Here is a 26937-nt window from a genome sequence, read left to right as displayed (position 1 = left end):
TGGGCTTTTGAGTGTCCGCGGGCCGAGCTGCTTCTGCATGTCTCGGCCAGAAAAGTTGAGAAAACGAGGACCCAAATTTTACTCAAATGAGCTCCACTTGGTCCTCTTAGTTGGGGTCCCTGTAAAGAGCGCACCACTCCGTCCGTGATCCTGAATATCAAAATGCAAATTCCAACATCACCCTTTTGATCTCAGACTCGGAGAAATTTCAAACGGAGATAAAGAGTGCCATGGATTCTGTCATGAGCAGAAGATTTTGACAGCAATGAAGGGCTAATTCCAAAAAAAAAAAACACAAACTTTAGGTCGGGTGATAATTCTGATCCCAATTTTCTTTTGTCTCATAAAAAAAAAACACAAAATTTAGGTCAAGTAGACCATTCTAGGCCCAACTTTTTTTTGCCTCATAAAAAATCACAAACTTTCATCCTTATCCCAAATCTGGCCCTCCGTTGACTCTCTCTCTCTCTCGGAAGTCACCCTTGTTTGAGAATAAAAGTTATGGTCGTGAGCTTGGCGGATCTTGTCCATGGCGTCTGTCGACGGGCCGTGGTCTACAATTTCATATTATGACAAAACGACGAAATCTGACCAGAGATATTCAATATGGAGATCTTTTTGACTTGCCGGTGAAGTGAATGAGACGAATAGTTTCGCTGTTATTCTTCAAGCTGTGGCTCAGAGATTTATGATTTAAATGAAAGTTAGTGATTTTTTATGAGACAAAAAAAGTTGTAGCTAAAATTGTCACTCGACCTAAAATTGATGTATTTTTACAAAATAAAAAATATTGAAATCAGAATTGTCACTCGATCCATAACAATGAAATTTTTTGAAATTAGGCCCAGCAATGAACCATTCAAAGCACCACTTTTTGAGCCTCCACTGACACCGACAGGTTCTGCAAGATCAGAAGGGGGGGAAGGGACTGATTTGGGTTGGGGGGGGGGGGGAGATGTTCATTGCCCTCCAACTCCTCCAGGGATTGTCGGTCAGGGTACAGTGATGGGCTAATTTGAGTTAGCTTGGTCACGAGAGCAAAATCTGATTTCTAAATTTAGGAGGACACCGGAGAGGTCCATTCAAAAGGAGGACCGAGGGAAGCATCGACAATCGCGTGCTGGCGTGCAATCCGGGCGGGGACCTCCCCCCATTTTCTCTCCCACCCCGTTAAAAGTGGTTGAGCTACGTTCATCTCTTCTCTCGTTTGACCCCCTCAATTCTCCTTCCCTACGCGCCCCTGCAAATCTCCTTATGCCTTCATCGCTGCGTATTATTAGTTGCACCTACTATAGTGAGTCTTCATTTCTTCCTTGAAACAGTGCCATCATGGGCTACAAGCTACACCTGCTTATACTTTTCTCGCCCCCTCGTTTTTCTTGCATTGTTTGATCATAACGCCCCTTCTTCCTGCAAAATGAACGACTCTCTGTCGATGAAAATCATGGCCGGGACGTGCGACTTCCCTGCATGGCCTCCCGGTGGCTCCTTAGGGGGCAGGGGAGAGAAGAACAATGCCGTGGTCATGGCAAGGATTGGATTTTGCTCTCGGAGGTGCAGGGACAGTGCATCGAGGTCCCCTCAGAAACTGTTGGTGACCGCCGGTCTGGACAGAGATCAGATGGTTGGGATGATCAATGGGAAAAAGATCAATGGGGTTTATATAAATGAAGCTCCATTGTACAACGCCGCCACGAGCAATCCGGATAAGTTGGTAAAAGAATGTGGGGCTGATTCGCTGCCGCATGCGTGCCTGGTCGGCAGGTTTGTTGATGACCGGTTTGTGTACAGGCAAACTTTCATTATCAGGTCGTATGAAATTGGACCTGACAAAACTGCCACCATGGAGACCCTTATGAATCTCCTTCAGGTCAGTTCCTCGCTTCGTCCGCATTGCGTTCCAGGTTAATCAATTGCATAGGTTACGAATAGGAATTGGGATGGTCTTGCCTACGCCCTGATCATGGTGGATTGGACTGTCCGAGTTGTCGGATCTTATGGATCCCGCAAGCCTGACGACCACGATCATCCGGTCCACCTTGTACCCAATGCAGGGAAGAAATTTTCCTAGGTAAAACATAAAAGGACTCAATGGCTCACTCTTTGTCAATGGTTAGCGCAGGAGACAGCCCTCAACCATGTAACCAGCTCCGGCCTTGCTGGCAATGGATTTGGCGCTACTCGGGAGATGAGTCTTCGGAAACTGATCTGGGTTGTCACCCGCATCCATGTACAAGTACAGAGATACAGTTCTTGGTATATTTCACATTCAATCAGTCTCTCCCATAGCCTATGAAAATAAATTTTCATCTTGACATCAAGAGACTTGTCTAACCAGTTCTATTTTATTTTCCTCTCGCACATTTCACCACGTTTTATCAGAAGAATCTGACAAACGAGAATTTCAATTTGATAATAGCTTGAATGAACCACCATAATGAAAAGTTACCTTCTCTTCTCGAGCCTAGCACTCATTTCTGTGATTGAAATGTCCTTTCGCTTTGAAGAGTAGCATTATCAATATCTGTGACAGGGGGGATGTTGTGGAGATCGACACCTGGGTCGATGCAGCGGGAAAGAATGGAATGCGGAGAGACTGGATTATCCGTGATTACAACACTCAGGAGACCATAACAAGAGCGACCAGGTGCGCGCTGCATCTCCCTGGTTTGAAGCTCTAACACTCAGTTGTCCTCTGTTCTCATTATTGCCTAAACCAATTGTTACCGTGCAGCACATGGGTGATAATGAACAGAGAGACCAGAAGATTATCCAAGATCCCTGATCAAGTTAGACAAGAAGTCATACCTTTCTACCTGAACAAATTGGCAATTCCCGCAGAAGAAAATGATACTGATAAAATAGACAAGCTCACCGATGCAACGGCGGAGAGAATTCGCTCGGGCTTAGCTGTAAGTTTCTGATTATCCTAATTCTCCCTTATTTACTCTGGGTCCTTCGTTTCATGTTTAACCCTTGCCTTTCAGCCAAGATGGAATGACATGGATGCCAACCAGCATGTAAACAATGTAAAATACATTGGATGGATTTTAGAGGTACTTAACTAAACTTTCCTGTGTTACATGAACCGAATTTAGTGAACTTGGAAAATTATGACTATGAAGACTGAAAAGACGTGTATCTCCTTTATCTGCACTGTACTGTATGATGACTTTTAGTATCTGCAGAAGCTTATATCAGAGTCCACTAAGTTTAGGTGAGATTTATAATGCACGACAAGAAAGAGCGAAAACCGTAGACCTGATTTTCCACCATTTTCTGAACTACCATACCAAGAAGCAAATTTGCCTCCTCCCCTGAAAATCGAGATTGCCGTCTTTTTCACGTTCTTAACTCTCCCTGGCATGTCATTTTCTGCAGAGCGTGCCAATTAATGTATTGGAGGCTTTCAGTCTAACAAGCATGACACTGGAATATCGGCGCGAATGCCGACAATCAAATTTGCTGGAGTCTTTAACCAGCGCAACTGCGAGCATTGTCGTAGACTCTGATACTGACCCTCCTCATAAAACTGGCTGCTGTCCGGAGCTAGAATTCACTCATCTTCTCCGGATGCAAGCAGACAAGGCAGAGATCGTTCGTGCGAGAACAGAATGGCATTCCAAGGCTAAATGATACCAGCTTGTAGTGTTCCTTGATTGTTTTCCTGAGGGAACTTCTTAATCGATATTTTCTGTATTTATTGTGCGTTTTAGTTGTTGAGGAGTTTGATTTTTGAATAAAATATTCAATTTGGCCCATTTTTAGTTTGTCCCGTTGGAGCAAATCTCAAGAAATAAGCAGGAAGTACTGAGCATCTGGCTGTGAGAAACTATATGAAAACAAAGCAGCGAGCTTCTGTGTAGTAGCTGTGAAGTAGGCACATGCATATGCACAAATGAAAGGCATAAGTGAGAGTGACCCTTCACATGACATGACACGACACGTACATTCTCCCTTTCGGTCCAACTATAGGAGCAGTCAATAAGGAAAATGCACAGCGAATATCTCATAATTTTTCCTTCTTTTGATTTAAATTCCTCATTCTGGTATAACAATCCAAAAGGCAATTCCAAGAATAACGCATGCCATTCCATGAAGAGAGACATGAGGCTCATCCAAACGATAAGTGGATGTAAAATGGAGACTTTTGGATATTGAAGGAGAAGCAAAGCACAGTCGTGACGAAATCGATCCATTCATTCACCACCTTTCCGTCCGTCCTGTAACGGCATTTCTCTAGAAAAATATGAACACGTAAACCCTTCAAGCAAGCAAGAAAGAAAGAAGAGAACGGACAATCTTTGGATGGCAAATATAGAGGCGACACTAAGAAAAAAAACACTCTTGTAATGGTATCATTTACATAGATAGATACAGCGCTATTTATTGCCCTCTATTGCATATTCATTTTAGTTTTCTGCTTAAAAGAAGCATTTGACTTGCGTAAAGAGGGAACTATATATAGGGTTAATATCATGAAAAATCCTTAAATCGATATATTTGTGATAAATTTACTTCAAAACTGGTACATATGTGATAAATTTATCCAAATCTAATTTTTTAAGCACTAAAAACCTCAAACTGGTACATTTATAATAAATTAACCATCCGTTAGTTCTCGAAAAATCACAAACTGGTATACCTGTAATAAACAGATGATAAAATCGAGACTGGTATATCCGTTGGTTGACACGTGTTATCCAACAAATAAATTAAGAGAGAGAGAGTTAATTTGTGATAACCGTATCAGTTTAAGATTTTTTATAATTAATAAAAAAAAATAGTTCTGAGGATTGGATTTTTCGTGGTATTAATCAGCTCGATGGAAAGCTAACATCCATAACCCCATATAATGGTCGACAAGAAACAGGGTGGCGAACGGTGGTAAGGGAGGAGTAGGAGGAGGAGAGGAGGATGGGGAGCAGGAGAGAGCGCAGCGGCATGGCGTCGATGAGCGAGGACCTCGTGGCCAACATCGTGGGGAGGCTGCCGGCGGTCTCCTTCGCGTCGGCGGCGTGCGTCTGCAAGTCGTGGCGGCGAGTCTGCTCCCAAGTCCTCTCTCGCCCCAAGCTCGCCTCTGCCCTCTCCCTCAATCCTTCCGCTACCGTACGTCTCGTCATCGATATCTACTCCCCACTTCTTCTTCCTCTTCTTCTTCGATTATTTCTTTTTGATGTTAAAGGTCGCTCTTTTACTGCCTTTTCCTCCTCCTTCTACCAGATTGCTTTGCAAGAAGTTGTCGACAAGGTCCTGTCCCAGCCCATTTTCCCGCATTTTGCCATTGTCCACGCGGCCCAAGGTTTTAGCTTGGCGGTTGCTCTTCGATATGTATGTATGAATGCGTGCTCGTGGATTCCGAATGAGCTTAGCGTTTCACTTGTTTTGGGTTCATCAATTTTGTTTGATGATCCAGATTGGTCGCAAGTTGGGGGCTCGAACTCCTGTGATTGTGTCTCGCGATGCTGGGATCATTGGAATAGATGCCGCTACCAATGAAGTCAAAGAGGTTATTTGAATCGTCTTAAATTCCCTTTTCCCTTTTGGAATCAAAGGCTTTCTTGTTCTTGTTCTTTTTCTTTTGCGCCCTTCTTGCTCTCTTTCTGAAAACTGATGAACTGCAGGTCGAATGGGAAGATGATAGTGAGGATGAGGTAATTGAAATCAACAGAAATCATGGCATTGTCCTGACCGTGGGATTTGTACCTGGACTCAAAGTTGATTGCATCCCACTCGTGCGGCTGGCGGAGGTAAAAAGAACTGGACTTGAAACACGACCCCCGATTTGTCTGGTATATGGGACTTGTCACCCAATTCGACCCCTTTGGTACACGGATTCACATAGCAGCACAACTGGTGAAAATTGAAAAACTGTCGGGACTTCTGGGGCTTGTAATTCATAGTACTTCAGACCCTTTTTTTGATGATCTAGAATTTCATATGCGAAATGACATAGGAAAGTTTCTGTCACTGTCAGGGAACTGCAATGGTTGACAAGTTCATCATGGACATAAGAGAATATTCGACTTCTATCTCTGGTTGCGCAGCGCCAGTTGGACTGATCATGTTCGGAGTATGTTTGCAACTTCATTTATTCCTTCGCTTTGCACGTTTATTCATCAAAACTGCTCTTCCTCTCAGATAGCTTGACTCTGTTTTACTGGTTGTAGAATGAAAGTGCTGATATCAAATATGCTGTAGAGAAACTAGGTAAGTTTATTCTTCGTCTTCTTTTCTACAAGGGATCTCTCCATGGCTTTTTTCATTCTTGTCATTATCTTGCGAAAGAAATGACTTCAACTTGTATACAAGAGATGTTTTTCTTATGATCAACCAGGTCATAATTGCATTTTACTGCACATTTGAAAATCTCTTGAGAAGGAGGCGATTGTTAAACTCTAGATTCATGATACCATGTGCCTTTACCTCGATATATATTGAGAAGGAGAAGTGTTGTTGGGGAACCCTAAGCTAACCGACTTATCTCCTTTTGCTGTATAGAAAATTAAGGGGAAGTCCTTAATTTTACTCTTGTCCAAGTCCTTTCATATGGTAGGACAGAAGTAAAGTTTTTAATGCTGGGAGACAATGATGAAGGAAGTGAATTTGAGCCTAAAAGAGAGGGTTTTCCCTTTGTCCAACTCTCAGGAGACAGTCTTATCTGTCAGTCTTCTGTTTAGAAAACTTCAAACAACTCAAACGAGGGTTATTTGCAGTTCCAAAAGTTATAATCTTTATGCCAATTCTTTTACAGAATAGTAAATATAGCATATGCATTCAGCAGTCTGCAATTTCATTCATTGTGTTTTTAATGAGTGTCTGCCGTATACTACATCTCTTTTGTGAGGCAGTAGTATATCTATTCTCAACTGTTGTTGCTGTTCGTCATGCTCCAACTGCTTTTTTTGTACAGTTGGTAGGAATTGAAGGTATCGTATTACCTGAATGTATAAATGCATGTTATATTGATTGCTACTTTGGCTCATCTGCTCATGAAGGTTGATTGGACTTTTCTTCATCAGATGTTTTAAATGATTGTGCATCGCAGATAGTGCAATGCCTGTGGAAACTGCAATTGTGGGTGATGAGAGAGGCACGTGTCTGTACAGAACTGTGAATGATTTGAGAAATGTCCATGGGAGTCAGGAATGTTACACTGATGCCGTTGCTCTTGTATTTGCCAAAGAAAGGAATAGCTCTCCTGGTAGTCATTCCTCCTTTGTATATCTCTTTGGCTTCCAGAGAAGGATGTAACAATTAAGATAGTTGTTCTTTCGGTAGACATTTGCTTTGGTTGCACAAGTAATTATCTGCTGTGGTTATCATTACTATGCTGTGTTGAGTAAAGGGAAAAAATGATTATGAGATTATATGGGTTTTGCAGTAATTGATTCTCTCTCAAGCAATGTGGTAGGAGCTGAATGCATCATTTCTAAGTGGAATTCTTTTGCGTAATATTCGGAACTTGTCGTAGTTCCTTGGACTGTTTGTGTTTGATCCGCACAGTGGATCTATAATATGCGGGAAAGAAAACTTAGGCAAGAACATTTTGCATGCTCCTCTCTATGTTTTTCACTAATTTCTCATGAAAGCTCTTTTTTTCTTCTAGTGCTTTAAAATCGTCTAGTAATTGTTGGTAGAATGGAGAGTCCAGCGCAGCCATTCTTATTTATATTTTATATATTCGAAATTGTCTAGTAATCTTATGTGCTTTACTTCTTCTGCGACTCAAACCTCATCAATACCTTTGAGTTAGGTCTTGCGACCATACTTCTCGGGTGGAGTGTTTCACACGTTAGCCATCTCTTTCTGCTATTTGCACTTTCCTTCTAACATTATGATTTGTGTGGTTCATATGCTCGATCTTCCTCATTGTCTTGCTTACCATGTGAATCCTTCCCTCTCAAAGTCAACACACATTACCTTGCTTATTTGATGGTTTACGTGGTCCTGATTGTATAGCATATGCCATATGAGAAATAGTCCATTTATGCAGCATGTCCATGGTCTTCTGGTGCGCTAATCTTTCTTTTATTGACAGCATGTTGCACAGTCATAGTGGGCATCAATTTACTTTTTGTTGCCTTTGTCTTCATAATATTTGGATCTTTTTTGATGCCTTGTTTTGAATGAGCAGCTGTTGGTGAAATCAGATTTCATGTGGTGCTATCAGATGGAGTTTCAGTGGTAGGTCCAAGGTACAGGGCCGTTTCTGTTAGGACCCGTGATGATGTTACCTGGTTAACTGCTAGAAGAGAAGGACAAACAGAAGTTCTTGACGGGGAAAGCATTCTCAATGAAATCTATGACGAGGTATGGTTGTACATGGAAGGTTGTGGTTGTTTCATATCTTCAAAATCGTAAATGGTAATGTAAGTTTTGTTCTGCCTTTTCTCCATATAATGATTAATACTTTACTGGGTGTAAAATGGATTGTTATCTAGGTCTAAAGGAACCGACACGCGCCCTGAACCGAGATTGTGATTTTATATTTTATTTCCTTATTTCTGAGATTCTTAGGATTCAGGTGATATGGTTCATCTCTTTAAGAACCTGTGTTTTTTAGTTTATCAGTTTAAACTACAGAGTTTCCAGATATAAATAGAACATTAATTGGCCTCTTTGATGAATCCGTTACTTTAAAGGTTTTCCTTGGCCTTTTGAACGTTCGAGTGTGTACTTGTGAGTTCTGCTCATGTTGCAAATTTAGCATTATGTAGATAGGGGTTATTCTTCTTTCAACTGCATTCCCTTCGGATGCGGTGAAATGTTGAGAAATTCACGAGCTGGCCTAGCTTTTTGGTTGCGTGGACATCCCGGAGCATGGAAAGGTAAAGATAGTGAAGTCTACATTGTACGGGAGATCATTCTGACGGTGGGAAAGATTGAGAATCGTTTTGTTATCGTGGCTTCCATCATGTGTTTCTGAGTTTTGCTCGTGTTGTGAATTAAGTGTAATACAGCCTTGTGTTTGCCCTCGTTTGCCACTGTGTCAGCATGTTTACTGACGAAAAACCCATAGATGGAAAATACTCTAGAAGGAGAAAAGAAGTTGAATGAAGGTAAAAGAAAGAAAGAAAATTAAACACTTGACCATCTTCGACTTTTCTTCTACATTGCTTCAACGAAGGATGATCATATGAAATTCTCATCAAATCTTTAATCAGGCAGAGAATTAAGATTTGCTTAGTTTATAGTTGAGCTCAAAGTTATGTTACCTTTAATTTCCCCGTAAATTAGCCACACTTTTTTCCGTATAGGAATTCACCTCACCCTATGTGCAGAGTTTGAGTGGCTAGGCAATGGAACTATGCTTGCAGGGATGCTGCCTGACTTATTAAATGTTTATCATTGCCTCTCATTTACACTTTCCCAGATGGACAATCGTGTCGAGTACCCTGAACTTTATATCAGAGTTACCAAAAGAAGAAAACATGCCATTGGGGCAGAGAAGGCAAAGCTGATTACCTCTTTGTCATTTCATCTGGTGCACAGGTGAGCCTTGGTTCTTCTTTTTTGCCCCGATCTCGATCTGTGTACCATAAGTTTTTGTTGTCCTGTGAGAATCTGGAATTCCAAAGGGAACACCTGGGGTATCACTTCTTTGGCATGTCTTTTGAGATCGCAATCATGAAGCTCCATTGCCTAATTCTTTGGATGTTGGCTCTATTAAAATGTACAACGGGTTCCTGATTGGAAAGAACAAATGGTCTGATGATCTCTTTTAACAGCGACCTGCAGTTCAATCTTTTTGAGTAATTCAGATGACCCCATTATGAGTGGTTGATATTTTCTTTCAACAATGACCTGATCGTAGTTGATAATTTCTTGTCATTTAGATTACAACCCATTTGGATTTACAGCGACAGAGGGCCTTAATTATCTTTTGTTCTCTATGAATGAACTGACCGCCGACTTTAAAAAGAAGTAAAGCCTAAAGGTTCTTCTTGACGATATCTGTCTGACTACATTTTTCTGACATAGGACTTTTCTAAATTCGTTCTAGTTTTCTGTTTTACTTCCTGAGCATGAGACGCTTTTGGGGTTTATGACAGAGGGGATGAGGAATATCTATATGTCAATGGGGCCAGCATTAAAACTGGCGATTACTTTCAGTTTTACTATGCGGATCCCGCTGCTGCAGTCGCCTCATGCAATGAAGTCAGCACGAGTCTAAGAAGTTTGAACCTGGGATGCAATTCCAAGAGCTCTTATCAGGCAGCGGGCAGCGCTGGTAATGCGGATAAAGCTGAAGTTTTTGGAGGGTTAATGTTTGCTTGTTGTGGACGTGGAGCAGCATTCTTTGGTCGCCCCAATGTCGATAGCTCGCCATTCGTGGAGAACTTTCCTGGAGCTCCATTGGCAGGAATATTTTGTGGCGGGGAGATCGGCTGTTGCTCAATGAGGTCGGGTGACCAAGGTAGCCGAGGAGGGAGCTCTACCCACCATTGTTGCCATGTATATAGCACCGTTTATCTTGTAATGTCATACACGCCAGCGCCTTCGGGGACCACCCTTAGATGCTAGAGCATGACCAGGGGTTTATATGCAGCATTCATGGATTTTGTGCTGAACTTTGGTTTGGCGCATTATGTAATGGTATGAATGGCGATGGAACAGGTGTTAACCAACAGTCAATCAAGGAGTGTTTTTTATATTGGCACTCTTTGCTTTTTGCTATAATCCAATGGTTAGAGAGACTTATCGCAACACCCACCAATGATTTTAGCAGCAGGTAGAGAACCTGCTCACACGTAACAGGATCACCACCATGGATCTTGTCATCTGGGTGGGTAAGAACAAGCATTAGTCTAACCCGTTACCAGTGAAGACAGGCGCAGCCAACTTTCTTATGCTCCACTTGACTAGCATTAGCAAATGTCATCAAATGGCATTTAACACTCCCATCTTTATCACTACTTGGAATGGAAATTACTCGAAATCACTGGCAATTCGCAATCGGAAGAACCCGACATCCAACTCCGATACATAACCAAAATATAACATTGCTCAGAACGCGTAAGAGCACATACAAATGCTTAGGCGCATCACGAGAGCAGAGTCGAGGAGAATACAAGCAGACACCTGACTCCAATGTACAGGATCACAGGAGAGAGCTTTAGCCCGTGTAGATGTGGACGCCGATGGCGATGAGGAAGATGGTGATGAGGCCGAAGTAGATGATGGCGTGGACGAGAATGGAGGCCCCGCTCGTCTCCATGTTGCCGAACTCCACGACTCGGTGCCTCCCGGGGATCTGGAACAGCAAGCCCGGGGTCAACAGCACGAACAGCACCACCGCTATCAACACCGGTCCCCAGTCTGCCATGCTTCCTTCTCCTCCTCCTCCTTCCAACTTTTTCTTGAACTTGAATTGACTGCTACACGAACACTGGGGTTTCGTTTCTTGAATTTAAATCGACAGTGACAGACACTGGGGTGTGGGGATAAGGAACTTTCTCGGGAGCGGGACACGTTGTCGGAGACACGAAGCACCTTCTGCGTCCTTCCAAGGGAGATCTTGGGCTTGGCCCGCTTCATCGTTACGCTCTCAGACCAGCCATTCCTCCGATCGGCCCACCCTCGAATTCCACACATATCTTTGTGCATTCATAATCATCCTTGGAGACCAAGAGGCTTTTGACGTGTAGTGGCAACTTGTAGGAGAACGTTCAATCCAAGAAAACATTCCACACCGATCAGAATCTGTTTACGTATAAAGTAGTAATCTCGGTGAATCAGCTTAATCTGCATGGTTCTACCTCTTTAACCGCGACGCACAGAAGCTGAGATTGTCGGTGAGAATTGCCAATACAAAAACCAGAGACCACCGTCCAATTTGTGGGCAGGCCCATGTGGATGTGGCCATCAAATTCAAGGGGCTCACTGTCCTCGTCCCGACCATCATTAATGATGCCTTCGACATTATTCAACATTCGTGTTGCTTCTTGGTTTTGCTTTTCGAGAAATGAAATTTGCCTCTGCAACAGTTCTGTCATTTGAAATAAACCGAGCGAGCGATCCTGTGACGCAGCTGACTCCATGTCCGGCTTGCCAGAACGATTCATGCAACCGCAGTGGGAAAGAGAGGAGGGGGGTTGGGGGTTGATCCGGAAGCAAAAGCTTGGGTTGCCGTCAAAGATCTGGCCACTCTTTGTCGTCTTCTGGGTTCACATGCTTCCATCCGCATTTGACAGGATGATTTCCCATTGCTTGCCAGCACCAAGCTTGTTGTCCTCCTCTCTCTCGGAACTGGTGAAAAAATAATATAAATTCCAGCCGGTGGAGAGTGAGGCTGCTTCTTCCTTCCAAAATCTTTCCCCATTCTCGCTTGTGCTTCGAATTGCTTATGTGTACTAGCCTCTCATCCTTGTCCATTGCATGATTCTTCTGAGGGTGTAGGCATTGACAGTTGGACCTCCCAGTCTACCACTCGGCTTAAAGATAAAAGGTGATTGGATTGAAGTTGACCTCCCCACTTTGACGCTCTTGCCTAAATATCTCCTTTGTATTGCTTACCAAACCGGATGCTTCTAAATCTGTGACTGTAGCTCATGCCGCACTACAGTGCCACTGCCACTGTGCTCTCCCTACTGACCCTACTCTTCTCTGCGGATTCACTATCTGAAGAATCAGCTAGCCAACGCTGCAAGTCCATGATTCCTAATAAGCATTCTTCCCAAGACACTTAGATAGCCACTTCACTCGATTCTCTCAATCTACCGCACTATAAGAACCCTCACCCAAGCAAATCCTCCTGGAAAGCACCACAAACCCATCTTCCCAAAGCTCCCTCCTCCCAGCTGCAGATGAAAGGAAAGCCAACTAGAATGCCATCCCCATTTTCCTTCCTCTTCTGGCTCTTTCTCTCTCTCTCCCACGTCTCCTCAGCCTCACAGCAGCAGCAACCCATAAAGACCATTGTGGTTTTGGTGCTGGAGAACCGGTCTTTCGACCACATGCTCGGATGGATGAAGAAAGCCATCAACCCCATGATAAATGGCGTCACGGGAGATGAGTGCAATCCTGTCTCCACCAACAACTCAAAGCCCGAGACAATTTGCTTCACTGACGATGCTGAATTCGTGGATCTTGATCCGGGGCATTCCTTTGAGGATGTGGCTGAACAAGTGTTCGGCTCCGGGGACATTCCTTCCATGTCTGGTTTCGTGGAGCAGGCGCTGTCTGTGTCAGAAAACCTCTCCGAGATTGTCATGAGAGGATTCAGCCCGGAATCAATCCCGATATATACTGCTCTTGTCAAGGAATTCGCAGTCTTCGATAGGTGGTTCTCTTCGATTCCGGGACCAACGCAACCCAATAGGCTCTTCGTGTACTCTGCCACTTCTCATGGATCAACCAGTCACATTGTGAGGCAACTAGCTGTAGGGTACCCGCAAAAGACCATCTTTGATTCTCTTTATGAGAATGGTTTGGACTTTGGCATCTACTTCCAGAACATACCCAGCACTCTGTTCTACAGGAATTTGCGGAAATTGAAGTACATCTCCAACTTTCACCTGTATGATTTTAAGTTCAAGAGAGACGCCAGAAATGGCAAATTGCCCAGCTTGACTGTGATTGAGCCGAGGTACTTTGATCTCAAGGGCCTGCCGGCCAACGATGATCATCCGGCACATGATGTTGCTAATGGGCAGAAGCTCGTGAAGGAGGTTTATGAAACATTGAGGGCAAGTCCTCAATGGAATGAGACCCTTTTGATCATCACATATGACGAGCATGGTGGGTTCTATGACCATGTCAGAACTCCATACGTTGACGTTCCTAACCCGGATGGTAATATTGGCCCTGCCCCCTTTTTCTTCAAGTTTGATCGACTTGGTGTTCGTGTGCCAACCATTATGGTCTCTCCTTGGATTAAAAAAGGAACACGTGAGTTCTCTTTCTCTTGCGTGATGCTTCATCCTTTTCCAGAGAGAAAGTAAAGGGGAGTTGAGAATTGATAAAACTTCTAGCATCACATGATCCTATTGACATTGATTGGAAATGAATTGTGTTTCTACTATCTTCATCACTCAATTGAGGAAGCTGTTGCAGCTGGCTGTGAGATGAAGTTCTATTGATATGTCTAGAAAGGCGGTTATCTGATCCCAGTTCTGCCTTTGTTTTGCAGTGATAAGTTCCCCCACAGGACCAGTTCCGAACTCAGAGTACGAGCACTCCTCCATTCCTGCAACCATAAAGAAAATGTTCAACCTCACCTCCAATTTCTTAACTCACCGAGATGCATGGGCCGGGACATTCGAGCATATTGTCGGGGAATTACAATCTCCCAGAACCGATTGCCCAGGTATTCATCTTACATTCAAAACCAACTATTAGCTAGTCCTACAATCTGATAACTCATTCACTCACCGTAAGCATTGCTCCATTGGAGCATCTGTTTTAACGTGGGAGAGGAAGCATAACTAACTAAGAAGTAAGGACCTCACAAATGTTTTATCGGCCAAGGAAAAAAAAAATCAAATTTGCATCAGTCTTGCTTGGTTCTGAGTGGAGGTGGCTGAACGCCTGCTTCTTTAAATATATGGCAGAGACATTACCCAATGTTACACCGCTGAGGAGCTCCGAAGCCAAAGAAAACGGTAGATTATCTGAGTTTCAGAGTGAGATTGTCCAGTTAGCTGCTGTTCTCAATGGGGACCATTTCCTAACCAGTTTCCGCGATGAGAAGAGCAAGGACATGAGTGTGAAGGAAGCTCATGATTACGTGAAAGGTGCTGTTTCCAGGTTCATTAGAGCAAGCAAAGAGGCTATCAGAATGGGTGCCAATGGATCTGCTATTGTTGACATGCGCTCATCACTCACTACGAGATCTTCGATTCGAAATTGATTCATTTGTTACGTTGTCTCTGTTGGTTATGGTCAATGTCCATGTGTAGAACTGTGAATTCCTAAGACACTACTAAAGAGAAATGTTTAACTAGTATCAGATGAGCAGGGCAACTGCTCTGCCAGCTATTGCATTTAATGGATCAAACGACTGAACAGGAACCTTAGACCAATTACAAAACCTGAACTTTTCATTCTGTCAGCGTTTTAGAAAGCAAACATATGATGATGTTTAATGATAAAGCCGCCGTATCATATGAAAGGCAACAGAACCTGAGTTTCTTCGATCAGCCAAAAGAACGAAAAAAATCTGAATGCGTCTTTCTCTAGGCAAAGAAGCATATTCTTTAGATAAAATATCAAGACTAATAAAAGTCAGCATCCCCACAACTACTAGCATCTAACAAGAAAGCCTCGACGGCTGTACATGGTAATACAAAGAGCGGTTGAACCTTCGGATGGGAAGAGACTGTTGCGCTAAGAGAACATGATCTGAAAGGGGAAACATCTTCCACAGGACACTTTTACGTTGAAACTTATTGAGGCGGTCATTTACTCCTCTCATGTTTACCCAGATTCAGTCAGCATTAAACCGAACATGGACTTTGCCAAGTAGATACATCGACGATAAGTTCCCGCAGCTGATCTATGAGAAGCTTCAGGTGCTTGTTCTTCTCAACCAGCTCCTACATTATGGAAACAAGAGCTAGTTAGAACTATAGAGAAAAGAGCTGGAGATTTCTGAAACTGACAATGCATAGACTCATACAAGACCAAAATGCCATCGTTGCATTAAGGTGTAAGAAGAAAAAGAGGACAATTTGACAGTGTGACCTGTCAAAGAAGGAACAATACCCTAGCTGCAACTTAGAAAGACTCACAGAAAATAACCTCCAAAACAAGTTCTAAACGAAGCAAAAACTAGCTATATCATAGAGTGATTATTGGATGATCTCGAAACTACTTGAAAACGAAAAAAGAAGTAAATTCCCAGATACCTTTCTTAGATTCGAGGCTTGTTCTTCTAACCTCTCCATTTCGACTTGGTCAACAAGCATTATAGAAGTGCCAGGATCAAATGATTTAGTCTGCAAGTAGAAGACATGGGTGAGTCAAACAAAACTAAAATGCTTTGGCTGGCTGAACGATACAGCAGAAATCTTACCCCTCCCTCCCTCCCTCCCTCTCTCTCTCTCCAGTGATTAGCAAGGCAAAAATACCTGATCTTCCTTTCCTCAGGAACATACGATACGATATAATCAAACTTCTCTGAAGTTAATATGACCATTCTTAAAGGATTGAATTTCTTAGATAGTTTCTTTTTCCTGATTTTACTCTTTAAGATATCTAGCAACTGAAATTGTGAACATTTTCTTTACACGAGTATTTCGGATGATTTTCCGCATATACACATAAAGAACAGTACTCAAATGCTGCTTCTACAAAGACTGGAGCGATCTGCTGATCCTTCCAGAGTCCACCAGACATCATCGTCTAAACCTAAGATTGTGATAGGAATAACCCAAGCACCCCACAACATAACCAAGAAGCAGCAACCATCTTCTACACCCATCAGTCAATTTCTCACTGTTACATCTGCACCAACTCTTTTCTCACCCTTTTGCTAATATGCACCATAGAAATGCAACGGCAGAGGAAAGCACAGACGAAATCGAGTTGGTCTCGGAAAATGCACAGGAGATCATTGGCAGATAAACTGGTCAGTCCGACCAAGGATGCACGGTCCAGTGACATCAATCCAGAGGTCAAAGGCCTGATCCTATGATCCTAAGACACGAAAGTGCGAAATTGAAGCGGTCATTCCTCAAAATCTAGATCCTTAAGTTCCTATCTGATAGTGTCTAACAGATTCAGTCATCAAATTGAGTGAATACACAAGGCAATACACATTCGTTGGTTTTTCTTTCTTTCTCCCGGCAGACCGATCCCTCTCCAGATGAACAAGTCGGCGACTTTCGACAAACCCTAAATGCTTTGGAAAAGTCCGCGATCCAAACAATGTCACCGGGAACTAGTCCCCTAGAAGATGCGCAGAGAGGGGGACAAAGGAAAAAGGGAGAACAGAAGGCGAGGGAACCTTGTGAGAGGTGGGGATGGCGGCGAGAATGGTGCGGAGGGAAGCGACGGAGCTCTTGTAGCGGAGGCGAGCCTCGTCGAGGGCGCCGCCGCCGCCGCCGGAGCCGGCGAAGTCCAGGTGGTGAGAGGAATCGGAGGAGGAGTCGCCGTTGAGGAGGAGGGGCCCGTTGGAGGCGGAGGCGGAGGCGGAGGAGGGGGCGGGGGCGGACCAGAGGGAGGGGTTGCAGAGCTCGTCGTTCATGGAGGAGAGAATGTGGAAGGCGGATTCGATGGTGTCCTCGAGATGCTTCTGGCCTTCCACGGCCAGCTCCTGCGTGGACTTCGGGCTCGCCGCCGTCGGGTTCCCGGTTCTCTCCTCCATCTCAGGGAGGCGTTCCGGCCACCGTCTGAAGCGGTAGCCGCCGGACGGAACCACCCGTTGTCAGCGACTGGCGCAAGGAATGCAAGAGGTACGGCGGCAGAGCAGACTCCCGGAAGAGGCTCGAATTCGAATGGTCTCAACGCCGAAGTTTGCTGCTTTTCTTTTGTTTTCTTTTGTTTTTTTTTAAGATATGTGCACTAAAAGTCCTAAAACTTATTAAATTGATTCAATCGAGTCCTAAAACTTATCAAATTAGTTCAATCGAGTCCTAAAGTTAATAACATCTAATTTACTAACGAAAAATACTGACTTAGCTTTTGTTGGACGCCACATGTCTCAAGAAAAGTAATAAAATAAAACACCTTAAAATTAGATGTTGTTAACTTTAGAACTCGATTGAGTCAATTTGACAAGTTTTAGGACTCGATTGCACCTTTAGTAGGTCTTAAGACTCAATTGCATTTTTTGTGATAAGTTTTAAGACTTGTAGTGAACATATCCCTTTTTTTATTCTTCTTTTGGTAAATGGAAATCAAGTAAATTCTCAATTCAATCTAATAATATACCTCAATTACGTAGGTCTTTTTTTTTTTTTCTACATTGGTTCTTGGTTAAAATTTGAATGGTTGACATGAAAAATAAGAGAGGCTAAGGCTATGTTTTTTTCGTGAAAAAAAATGAATGATTTAAAAATTATATTTTTAAAAAATATCATTTGATATCACTTGAAATAAATCAGTAGATGAAAAATATTTTCGTTATCAAACAATAATTCATGTCTAAACACTTTCGAGGACTATGAAAATATTTTTCATTCATTCATTTTCGCAAGCGACACATGTGATCATTTTTGAAGAAATATCTTTTCGAATTATTCATTTTCCACTAAACAAAAATGCCCTAAATGTCATGCCAATATTCTAAGTATATATGATCAAGGAGCGAGGACCCTTCTAAGTGATTTTATTTTCACTTGATTCGTTTATTTTGCAGGAAATTAATGATTGTAATAATATTTTCCTAATAGTCGGTAAAAACTATTTTTATTTTTGTATTTACTCATTTTCGTAAGTGATACAAGCGATCATGCAAATGTGTCGTTCGAGTGAAAATTTAGGATTTTCGATATCACAAAATAAAAAGTTAGGGATGAATGTGTTGGCAACGGGCACACGTATGACGTTACTGACCATTCATTCATTCATCTTCCGAACTTACAAAATCTATGCTGACATGTTTCTTTGCTAAAAGGTCGATCGTGTGTGCAGGTTACAAAAGGAGAGATGAGCGGGATCCGCAGCACCACACCAGAATCCACGTGAGATGATTGGGTGGCGGTGCTGCGGCTGCTGGAGTGGGACTCGTCCTCCCATTATCATCCTCGGCCCTGTCCCTTCTGCCTCCGCCTCTGCCTCCGCCTCCGCCTCAGCCTCCGGCGAACCAAAGGCAAAGCCCCGGAAGAATCGCCTTCACATTGCAGGGCTCGTTCCATTAGCTCTGTCCCTGACCTTCACCTTCAACTCCCCCACACCATCCCTGGCCATCCCTTCCCTCAGCTCCCCCTTTCCTTCTTCACCTTCCCTCCCCGCCACCCCTTTCTCTCAGTCCAAGGACCTCCCTCTGGGCCTCCAAGATGATGGGTAATTTGTTTGCCAGTAGTGCCTGCCTCCTCTTCTCCTCCTCTCCTTTCCTCTGTTTTCTCACTGCCGCTGCTCAAAGTGGGTCTGTTGTTGTTTCTTGTGTGTTTTCTCGCAGGAAAATCAGGCCTTGCCCCTCTGTCAATCCCGGCTGCATATCTTCCAACCCCAAGTCGTCCTCTTTTGCCTTCCCCTGGAGGATCCCCGACTCTTCCTCCGACGACCCCCTCCTGGTTTCTCTTTCTTATCCCCTCTACCTTTCACTTTCACTCCTCTTGCTATAGTTGCATTTCAGCTTTTTTTTATCCTACTTCGCTGTTTTCTTGCAGAAATTAAAAGAAGCCATCCTCCAAACTCAGAAAAATCCCAAGTTTCTGGTCATTCAAGATACCCCTTATGGTACTCCCTACTCTGCCTGCATTCACCTGCCCTGTAGCAATGCTTCTAACGTATCATTTAGTAAACACGCTACCACTTGGCACATAATTCAATGCCCTCTCATCTCATCTCTGCATTTCATCCAAAGCATTGCGCCTTTGACGAATTGACCTCTCCTTAACACAGGCCAATATTTGCAAGCTGAGGTTGATGGAGGATTTGGCCGGGATGTGCTGGAGTTCCTGGTAAAAGGAGATGTGGTTGCTTACAGGTGTATGGCCGCTAAAGTAACCTATGTCTATCCCTTCACTACCGCTTTTGGGGATTCAAAGGGGCAAGAAGAAAGATTGAAGAAAATCACCGACGAGTTGGGATGGTATGCTCCCAGTTTTGATTCCATGGATTAGGAGATTCCAAGAGATTGTTTGTTCAAACCATTCTTTTTACGTCCCACTCTGTGGGCGGAATCAATATCCAGTCAACTTAAGCCTCTCTCTGCACATCGTTTTTCATGTTTAATTTTGTTGTATTTATGCTTCCAAGGCAGGGCAGATCCTGAGCTCAATTATACGATTGTAAAGGTGGAATTTTTTTTTCTCCCTCAAGGAGAAGTCGCCTTCTCTGCATTGTTCACTATCCGCATTGCATCTGCCTCTTGCATACCACCAAATTATCTTTTCTCCTTACATTGTCCTGAGGACCTTTACTCAACTAAGATGGTATATTTAACAAGCATAGAAGACTTGTTTGTAGTTAGGAATGATTGTTGAGTTAAAAAGCCAGGTCATGGCCGTCTGATTTAGAACAAGAACTGCCGTGTTTGCAGCGTTTCACCCTGCAATTTTTGTTGCTTTCAATTGATCGCTTCTTTAAGATGAAATGAGGCTAAAGTTTGGTTCGGGTGGTTCATAATTACTCTCATCTGTGAATGCACTTAGCTGAGATGGTACCATTTGCTAAACTTGATGAAGTTGGAACAGTTTGGATAAACTCTGAGGATTAATGCTACTCCATGTTACCTTACCAAAAAAAAAAAAATGCTACTCCATGTTCATGTCTTTGAGTCCTCATGTTGTAAATCTCAGAGTTGCCACTTGTTACAAATGATTCCATGTTACGTTGATTTCTTTGGCGCGGAGGGAAGAAGTATCTAAGAAAGCAGGACTTTCCGACATTCTAGACGGGAGGGACAGAGTGAATGTTTAAGGGTCTTTCTTAAATTTTGAGTTAGAGACTTGTCTTTGCTGCACCCTTTCAGGAAAATTAGGCTTATTCCTTGGTTGTCTGTATCACTGTGGCTGAAACCATTTGCAAACAAGCCCACCATATGTTCTATCCTGGCTTTCCCCTCCACCTCAGCTGGACTTTCACTTCGGCGTGCCTGTAGCTCATTGTCTGCATGCATAGTTGTGACTGTAGCATTTGTGCAGATGCACTCTTCCTTGAGTGATTGAATTAGGGTTGGCAGTTGGGGAGAGAGAAAGAGAGAGAGAGAGATTACAGTCCAGCAAGTGATTCAGCTATTGGCTTAAATATAACCAGGTAGTTCCGTGTGTCTATGCGATGGAAGAAGGGAATATCAGATTGCTCTGGGTGTTAGCAAGCAAACAATTGTTTTGTCATATCTTTAACTCCCAATGCATTGTGAACTAACATATTCAATGTTGGAATTATGGATGAATGAAAGATGGTAGGCTCACGCTTCCACCTGTTCTTCCAATGCCCTGTAACACGAAGCTTTATGGAGCTGTGGACCTCGGAGTCTCAGTATAGAGAGTTAGCCTATGGAGAACATAGAAGACATGGTCACCATTTTCCTCAACCGGACCTTTGATATGCTTGGAGACCATGTCAGCGGGGTCGAAATCAACGCCTTTGCAGCAGTGACGTGTTCGAGTCTTTGCAAGGTAAGGAATGAATGCGCCCACAGAGAATGTAGTGCCTGCATATTGAAGGTCTCTGGAGAGGTGAACCAACTCTTTAAGGAGCAATTCTGATGCGGTCAAAGAAAGGGCATAGCAAGGCCTGGCGGTGCTACCGCGTCGAAGATACAGTTTCGGGCTCCACCTCCGCCGGGACATCTATAGAGCTTTGATTGCAATGCCCATTTGTTAACAAGGAGAGAGTCTGTACTTGGTATATGCCGGGGAGGGATGAACAGGGAGGATCGATCTGGGCTGGGACCAAGAAAATGAGTTGGGAAGGATCCACTCTACATGCACAAAACGGAGGCAATTGCCCCTTCCTTTGAAGATAATCCAAGCAAACAACTGCTGCTGCTCGGGTCATCATAGAAGGAGATTGCAAGAGTTTCATAGATTAATTAGTTGCATTTCTTAATCAAATTTGTACCCAAGAAATTTAAGTAAATTTAAAAAAAAAAATTGATTCCTGGGTGACTTCTTGAAGAGCATTGGCAATCTTTGTGTCAAAGGGAGATGATCCTTTAGTCCATCTTCGCTTTCGAGTGGTGGACTCACTTTCTTCGACGAAACCTAGACAAGGCACGGGCTTTTGGTCGCAAGATTCAGATTAAATAAAAGATAAAAAGCGAAAATCAATCCGGACAGCTCTTGAAACATTTCTTTTACTCTCTTCACATTAGACTGGGGACGCATGCACGTACCTAGTTAAACGTGAAAATCCACGTATGAATCCGCATGCTGCGGTACGAATTTAATATGAGATTAAATAGAAGAGGATGGGCGTCGAGATGATAAGCTGCGTTGAAATTTCTTCACGAATGGGGGTTGAGAAAGGTGGGCATCGTTGCTCCCAAAATATGCAGCCCACGTGAAAACGACATGTCCTGTCAAAAATGCCCGACAAGCGCAACAAAGACAAAGAAGAACGGCTCACTTACGTGCGTGGATGGATACGTATCAGCACGAGCTGATACGGTCTGATCTGATCTGATTCCCTATTTCCTCGGAGTGCCTGTATCTAAATCAAAGCCCAAGTCAAGATGAGCAGCAGCCAGATGGGTTATCTGGGAAAATGGACAATGTGAGCCGAGCCGACTCGTATCCGTCGTTAGATCGTGCAGATTCCATATGAGGCTCACAACGTCCGCCAATACGTTCATGGGGCCCACGTACCCGACGCGCAGCTATGATTTTTTTATATTTTTCCTTTTGAGAAGCGGGTTGGTCTGGGAAAGTGTGAAGGGGGTCGTGCCAATTATTTATCTTTGTCTTGGCAGATGTAAAACGCGGTTCGTGGAGTCTCTCAGACTATAGTGGAGACAGGCAGGCTGGGGCAACTCTTCTTCTGCTTGGGTGGTGAAAGGTTATCAAACAAGGCCGACGCTCAGATCACAGTTGCTCCTGTCTGGGTTGGACAGGATGATGTAAAATAACGTGGAGTTTGCCATTTGTGCATGTGGGTCGTGTAATAAATTACTGCCAGGTTAGCCTGAAAAGATCTCCTTCGTTTCAATCATGCCGAGTTCACCGGTTCCCCCCAAGAGATTTCTCTGTGGAGGTAAACAGACCATCATCATCATCGTCCAGGGCAGGAATGTCTCCATGAAAGTGACTACTCGTTGACTCCATCTCACTCCTCTCCTCTCTTCCTCACCATCGTCTATCTTCATCTCATTTACGTATGCTCACGCTCGTCTCCACTTATCTCGATCTCCCTGACTGCGTCGATGATGCGGGTGTACGACAAGTTGAACGAGTTCTACAGCAACAGATGGCTGGTGTTCGTGTGCGCCATGTGGATCCAGTCGTGTGCCGGGGTGGGCTACTTGTTCGGCAGCATCTCCCCGGTGATCAAGAGCACCATGGGGTATACCCAGCGAGAGGTGGCCATTCTTGGGGTGGCCAAGGACTTGGGGGATGCGATTGGGTTCGTGGCTGGTTGTCTGTGTGAAGTGTTGCCGATTTGGGCGCTATTGGCCATTGGGGTGGTTCAGAACTTCCTTGGGTATGGCTTGCTCTGGCTCATTGTCATTGGTGTCTTGCCTTCTTTGCCTCTCTGGGTGGTCAGTCTCTCCCCTTTCATCTTCTTTTCACTTCTCTTTCTTATCTTTGTGGTGTTGGCTCATCACTTTGATTTCTCGCTTGCTGTAATTCTTGTTCCTTGCGATCTAATCCCCTGTAATTGTTGGGTTTTCCTTCTCTTGAATGGCCACATATCCCAGATACTGTTGCTTAATTCCTTGCTGACCTAGAGGTGTAACTTGCTATTTCGTTAAAATTGATTTTTGGCTGCTAAAACTAAGATGAATTCCGGGACTATGTAGTTGAGTGCTCTACTGAGAGTGTGATCCTCCAAGGCATTCCTCTTCAGGACATTAGAACTGTGCTTAGTTCAGATCCAGCATAGAGGTGCATTGTTTCAATGACATATTGACCGCAATGACGCCCTGTTGATTGTATCATGGACGGTCAGTGCATTTGGCATCCTTTAAGGTAGATCTTTGTGCTTTCCACACTGTCTTGATGCTCAGTTTCCTGGGACACATGATCTGGAAAGCTATATAGCAGACGACGGATGCAAACTTAGAAGCCTGATTGCTATCGAATCAAAATGCTGAAGTTTCTTTATAAGTATACTTTTTGGAAAGTTTAAAGCCCAACTCCCTTGGCTTATTGGTTGAGGCTATCTTTGCACCATGGATTAGTTTACTCCTTCCACCATCCATGGTTCAACTTGTCCTGGCAATATTGATCTACGTTCCCGAGAGTTGTTTACTGGACTAATCCTTGGAAAAAGGCTTTACTTTTCCTACTTATAAAAGGTTTTTTAGGCATGTTGCAACTGTAAGAGACGTCTACTCTAAGTAAATGGTAGATGTTTCCTATGATGTGTTGTTGATGGCATGTTGGTAGATTCTATGTCTGTAATGATGGCTCGACAAATTTAATCTGAAAGACTGATGAAAATGGTCATTGAAAACAGATGCATCTTGCGTACAGTGTCCTACTGTTAGAACTACATCAAGGAAGAAAAGATTTATTTTTTCTATTTCCTGTAGTTGATAAAATGCTGGTACCATGAGAAGCTAACGATGGCTAGCTGCTTAAGCAGCTCACTGAAATTTGCAGCTGCATTGTGCTAGTTCAAGTGTCTGGATGATACATCTGCATGCATCATATCAGTGAAGGACCTTTTTCTTTTGTCTGGGCTTCTGATCCTATAGTATAACTATGCCCTCCATCCCCCCTTCAGTAACCAATTTCTGAACTCTATTTCAGTATGTTGTGAGTGAAGATTCCTAGCATCACCAACGATGATTAGTTCAGAAACTTAATCCATGTCTCTGCCTTAAACTGCAAATCTTTTAGTTTTAGCTTTTTCTAGGAACAATTGTCTGTGAGATCTAGGCTGTCTCGCTTTCTGTTTACAATATTCTCTGTACATGTTTTGCGAGGCATAAATATTCATACTGGTGGTCGAGCGTGGATTGATCATGGACGTAACTATTTATATATTTCTCGCAGTAAAAGGACATCTGTGATTCCATTTGGAAGACACTGTCGTTTCTTCACTATTATTGTCAGGTTGACTGTCTTATTCTCATATAAGTTAAAAATAAGTAAAAACATCGCCCACGAACTGAGTAATTCGAGATCTTTGAAGTTATGTTCATATGCCTTTCTAAATGTCATTGACCAAGTCTTATTTTGCAGCTATGCGTCTGTGTATTTGTGGGAACAAATGGCGAGACCTACTTCAATACAGGAGCTCTCGTTTCATGTGTTCAGAACTTCCCCAAAAGTAGAGGTCCTGTTGTGGGGATACTAAAGGGATTTGCTGGGTTGAGTGGCGCAATTTTGTCTCAGATATATTTGATGATTAATGCATCCAGTGAAGCGTCACTAATTTTTATGATTGCAGTTGGGCCATCAATAGTTGTCATTGCCCTGATGTTCATAGTTAGGCCCGTGGGAGGTCATAAACAAATCAGAGCTTCTGATGGTTTAAGCTTTTCATTCATCTATAGTATTTGCCTCCTCCTGGCAGCTTATATATTGGGGATCTTGCTGGTCGAGGATCTAGTTGATATCAGTCAAACTGTAATCACCTTATTTGTGGTGATTCTTATCATTGTGATCCTCCTACCTGTTACTATACCTGTTTTGTTGGTTTTCTTCTCTGAGCGAATTCCTTCATCAGAGGAGAGCCTTCTCGCAGGGCAAGAGAAACCAGAACCCAGTAAATCTGAGCAAGATGGAACTGAGGTCATTCTTAGTGAGGTTGAAGATGAGAAACCTGAGGAAGTAGACCTGCTGCCGGCATCAGAAAGGCAAAAACGAATTGCTCAATTGCAGGCAAAACTTTTCCAGGCAGCTGCAGAAGGAGCTGTGCGGGTAAAACGGAAGAAAGGCCCACGCAGAGGAGAGGATTTCACCTTACTACAGGCACTCAAAAAGGCTGACTTTTGGCTTATCTTTTTGTCACTTGTACTGTCCGCTGGTTCTGGCGTGACTGTTATTGATAACCTTGGTCAGATTTGCGAATCAATTGGGTATAATGACTCCAGTATATTTGTTTCTATGATAAGCATCTGGAACTTCCTTGGTCGGGTCGGTGGGGGCTACTTATCTGAGATCGCTGTAAGGTCTGTTTTATCTGTTATTTAAGCTAGTTTTCCTTTCAGTGTTCTCATTATTGTCCCGTACACTACTTACTCGTTTTGCTCCATTTACCAGAAAATTCTCCCTCCCAAGACCAGTGGCTATGGCTATATTCCAGGTTGTTATGGCAATTGGACTCTTTTACTATGCTATGGGTTTTGCTGGAGAGATTTACGTTTTAACCGTGCTAACAGGACTCGGATATGGTGCCCAGTGGGCAATAGTGCCAGCTTCTGCGTCAGAGCTGTTCGGTTTGAAGAGTTTCGGTGCTTTGTATAATTTTCTTGCTTTGGCAAGTCCTGCTGGTTCTCTAATTTTCTCTGGTGTCATTGCCAGCGGTATATACGACTACTATGCAGATAAACAAGCTGCTCTTAGGAAGCTGACTCTGGGATCTATGCTTCCGATTTCTCTTCAGGACGATGACTCACTTTCCTGCTCCGGTAACATATGTTACTCTCTCACGTTTGGCATCTTGTCAGGACTTTGCATTGTTGCAATGGTCTTGAGCTTAGTCGTTGTTTACCGGACAAGGAGTGTCTATGCCCAACTTTATGGAAATTCTGGCAGTTGAGTTTGTCCGATTCTTGGCCGCTCTCGCTTATGTTTGTGGAGAGTTCTCGTTCTTCGTTGATGGACAGAAGAAGGCTCGAGTTGACAGTTCAAGTGCATATCCATCGTTACGGATTTAGGGTTCTGCCACAAACCGTGCTGTTCTAAGTTCATTTTTTTTCAGCTCCTGCACTTCTGAGGCCTTAGGCTCACATTGGGCTGAGATTTTCTCGGTGTAGTTTGTTATATGATTTTCTTTTGAGATCAATAAGAAACTTCAATTAGTTCATGGACTAGAAGTTGAAGCATTATTTTCTGCCCTTTTATCTGGAACAGGCTCCTCTGATTCTTCTTGGGAAATAAATACCTTGTTAAACTCTCCTTTAATTTCTGATCCTTGTCTTTTCATTGCTTTTGTCTAATCAGTAGATGTTAGAGGCAGATGAGTCTGCAGAAACTTCAAATGTTTCAC

General features: G+C 43.3%; 7 protein-coding genes across 10 annotated transcripts; 5 read left to right on the top strand and 2 right to left on the bottom strand.

Annotated features, from left to right (window-relative positions):
• The first annotated feature begins 1090 nt into the window (after positions 1-1090).
• LOC115678980 (palmitoyl-acyl carrier protein thioesterase, chloroplastic-like) lies at positions 1091-3761 on the top strand. The gene is made up of 6 exons (XM_030602488.2): positions 1091-1870; positions 2123-2256; positions 2534-2647; positions 2735-2912; positions 2988-3056; positions 3382-3761. Exons 1-6 carry the CDS (start codon positions 1418-1420, stop codon positions 3634-3636), a joined length of 1203 nt encoding a protein of 400 aa, XP_030458348.1. The 5' UTR covers positions 1091-1417; the 3' UTR covers positions 3637-3761.
• A 1106-nt stretch (positions 3762-4867) lies between these two features.
• On the top strand, positions 4868-10655 carry LOC115678978 (F-box/LRR-repeat protein At5g63520). Of its 2 annotated transcripts, none has more exons than XM_030602486.2 (10): positions 4868-5109; positions 5224-5331; positions 5417-5509; positions 5625-5750; positions 5978-6073; positions 6171-6210; positions 7049-7204; positions 8138-8313; positions 9377-9495; positions 10056-10655. In XM_030602486.2, exons 1-10 carry the CDS (start codon positions 4918-4920, stop codon positions 10525-10527), a joined length of 1578 nt encoding a protein of 525 aa, XP_030458346.2. In that variant the 5' UTR covers positions 4868-4917; the 3' UTR covers positions 10528-10655. The 2 variants fall into 2 exon arrangements, with proteins under 2 accessions (XP_030458346.2, XP_056175404.1); XM_056319429.1 differs by having other exon boundaries at positions 6171-6214; positions 7053-7204.
• A 277-nt stretch (positions 10656-10932) lies between these two features.
• Positions 10933-11495, bottom strand: LOC115678984 (uncharacterized). The gene has a single exon (XM_030602496.2). The coding sequence runs from the start codon at positions 11327-11329 to the stop codon at positions 11120-11122; it is 210 nt and encodes a 69-aa protein (XP_030458356.1). The 5' UTR covers positions 11330-11495; the 3' UTR covers positions 10933-11119.
• A 630-nt stretch (positions 11496-12125) lies between these two features.
• On the top strand, positions 12126-14950 carry LOC115678979 (non-specific phospholipase C6-like). The gene is made up of 3 exons (XM_030602487.2): positions 12126-13893; positions 14135-14311; positions 14556-14950. Exons 1-3 carry the CDS (start codon positions 12810-12812, stop codon positions 14852-14854), a joined length of 1560 nt encoding a protein of 519 aa, XP_030458347.1. The 5' UTR covers positions 12126-12809; the 3' UTR covers positions 14855-14950.
• Positions 14951-15184: 234 nt separating this feature from the next.
• LOC115678981 (mediator of RNA polymerase II transcription subunit 30) lies at positions 15185-17468 on the bottom strand. The gene is made up of 3 exons (XM_030602489.2): positions 16952-17468; positions 15852-15941; positions 15185-15539 (listed from the first exon to the last, which is right to left on the bottom strand). The coding sequence occupies exons 1-3, from the start codon at positions 17309-17311 to the stop codon at positions 15441-15443; spliced, it is 549 nt and encodes a 182-aa protein (XP_030458349.1). The 5' UTR covers positions 17312-17468; the 3' UTR covers positions 15185-15440.
• Positions 17469-18556: 1088 nt separating this feature from the next.
• On the top strand, positions 18557-20082 carry LOC115678736 (thylakoid lumenal 17.9 kDa protein, chloroplastic). Of its 2 annotated transcripts, none has more exons than XM_056319465.1 (4): positions 18557-18951; positions 19031-19181; positions 19278-19347; positions 19513-20082. In XM_056319465.1, exons 1-4 carry the CDS (start codon positions 18635-18637, stop codon positions 19731-19733), a joined length of 759 nt encoding a protein of 252 aa, XP_056175440.1. In that variant the 5' UTR covers positions 18557-18634; the 3' UTR covers positions 19734-20082. The 2 variants fall into 2 exon arrangements, with proteins under 2 accessions (XP_056175440.1, XP_030458015.1); XM_030602155.2 differs by having other exon boundaries at positions 18558-18951; positions 19067-19181; positions 19513-19959.
• Positions 20083-22477: 2395 nt separating this feature from the next.
• Positions 22478-26852, top strand: LOC115678806 (protein NUCLEAR FUSION DEFECTIVE 4-like). 2 transcript variants are annotated; one of them, XM_030602248.2, is made up of 4 exons: positions 22478-22734; positions 22839-23314; positions 24966-25897; positions 25989-26852. In XM_030602248.2, exons 2-4 carry the CDS (start codon positions 22979-22981, stop codon positions 26485-26487), a joined length of 1767 nt encoding a protein of 588 aa, XP_030458108.1. In that variant the 5' UTR covers positions 22478-22734; positions 22839-22978; the 3' UTR covers positions 26488-26852. The 2 variants fall into 2 exon arrangements, with proteins under 2 accessions (XP_030458108.1, XP_030458107.1); XM_030602247.2 differs by having other exon boundaries at positions 22478-23314.
• The last annotated feature ends 85 nt before the right edge of the window (positions 26853-26937 follow it).

This window comes from Syzygium oleosum, unplaced genomic scaffold (genome assembly GCF_021117445.2).
Source record: "Syzygium oleosum isolate NSW1041296 unplaced genomic scaffold, Sole_v2.1 Sole_v2.17, whole genome shotgun sequence".
Lineage (NCBI taxonomy): Eukaryota > Viridiplantae > Streptophyta > Magnoliopsida > Myrtales > Myrtaceae > Syzygium > Syzygium oleosum.
The sequence above is the reverse complement of the archived record's forward strand: the minus strand, read 5'-3'. Positions and strand labels throughout refer to the sequence as shown.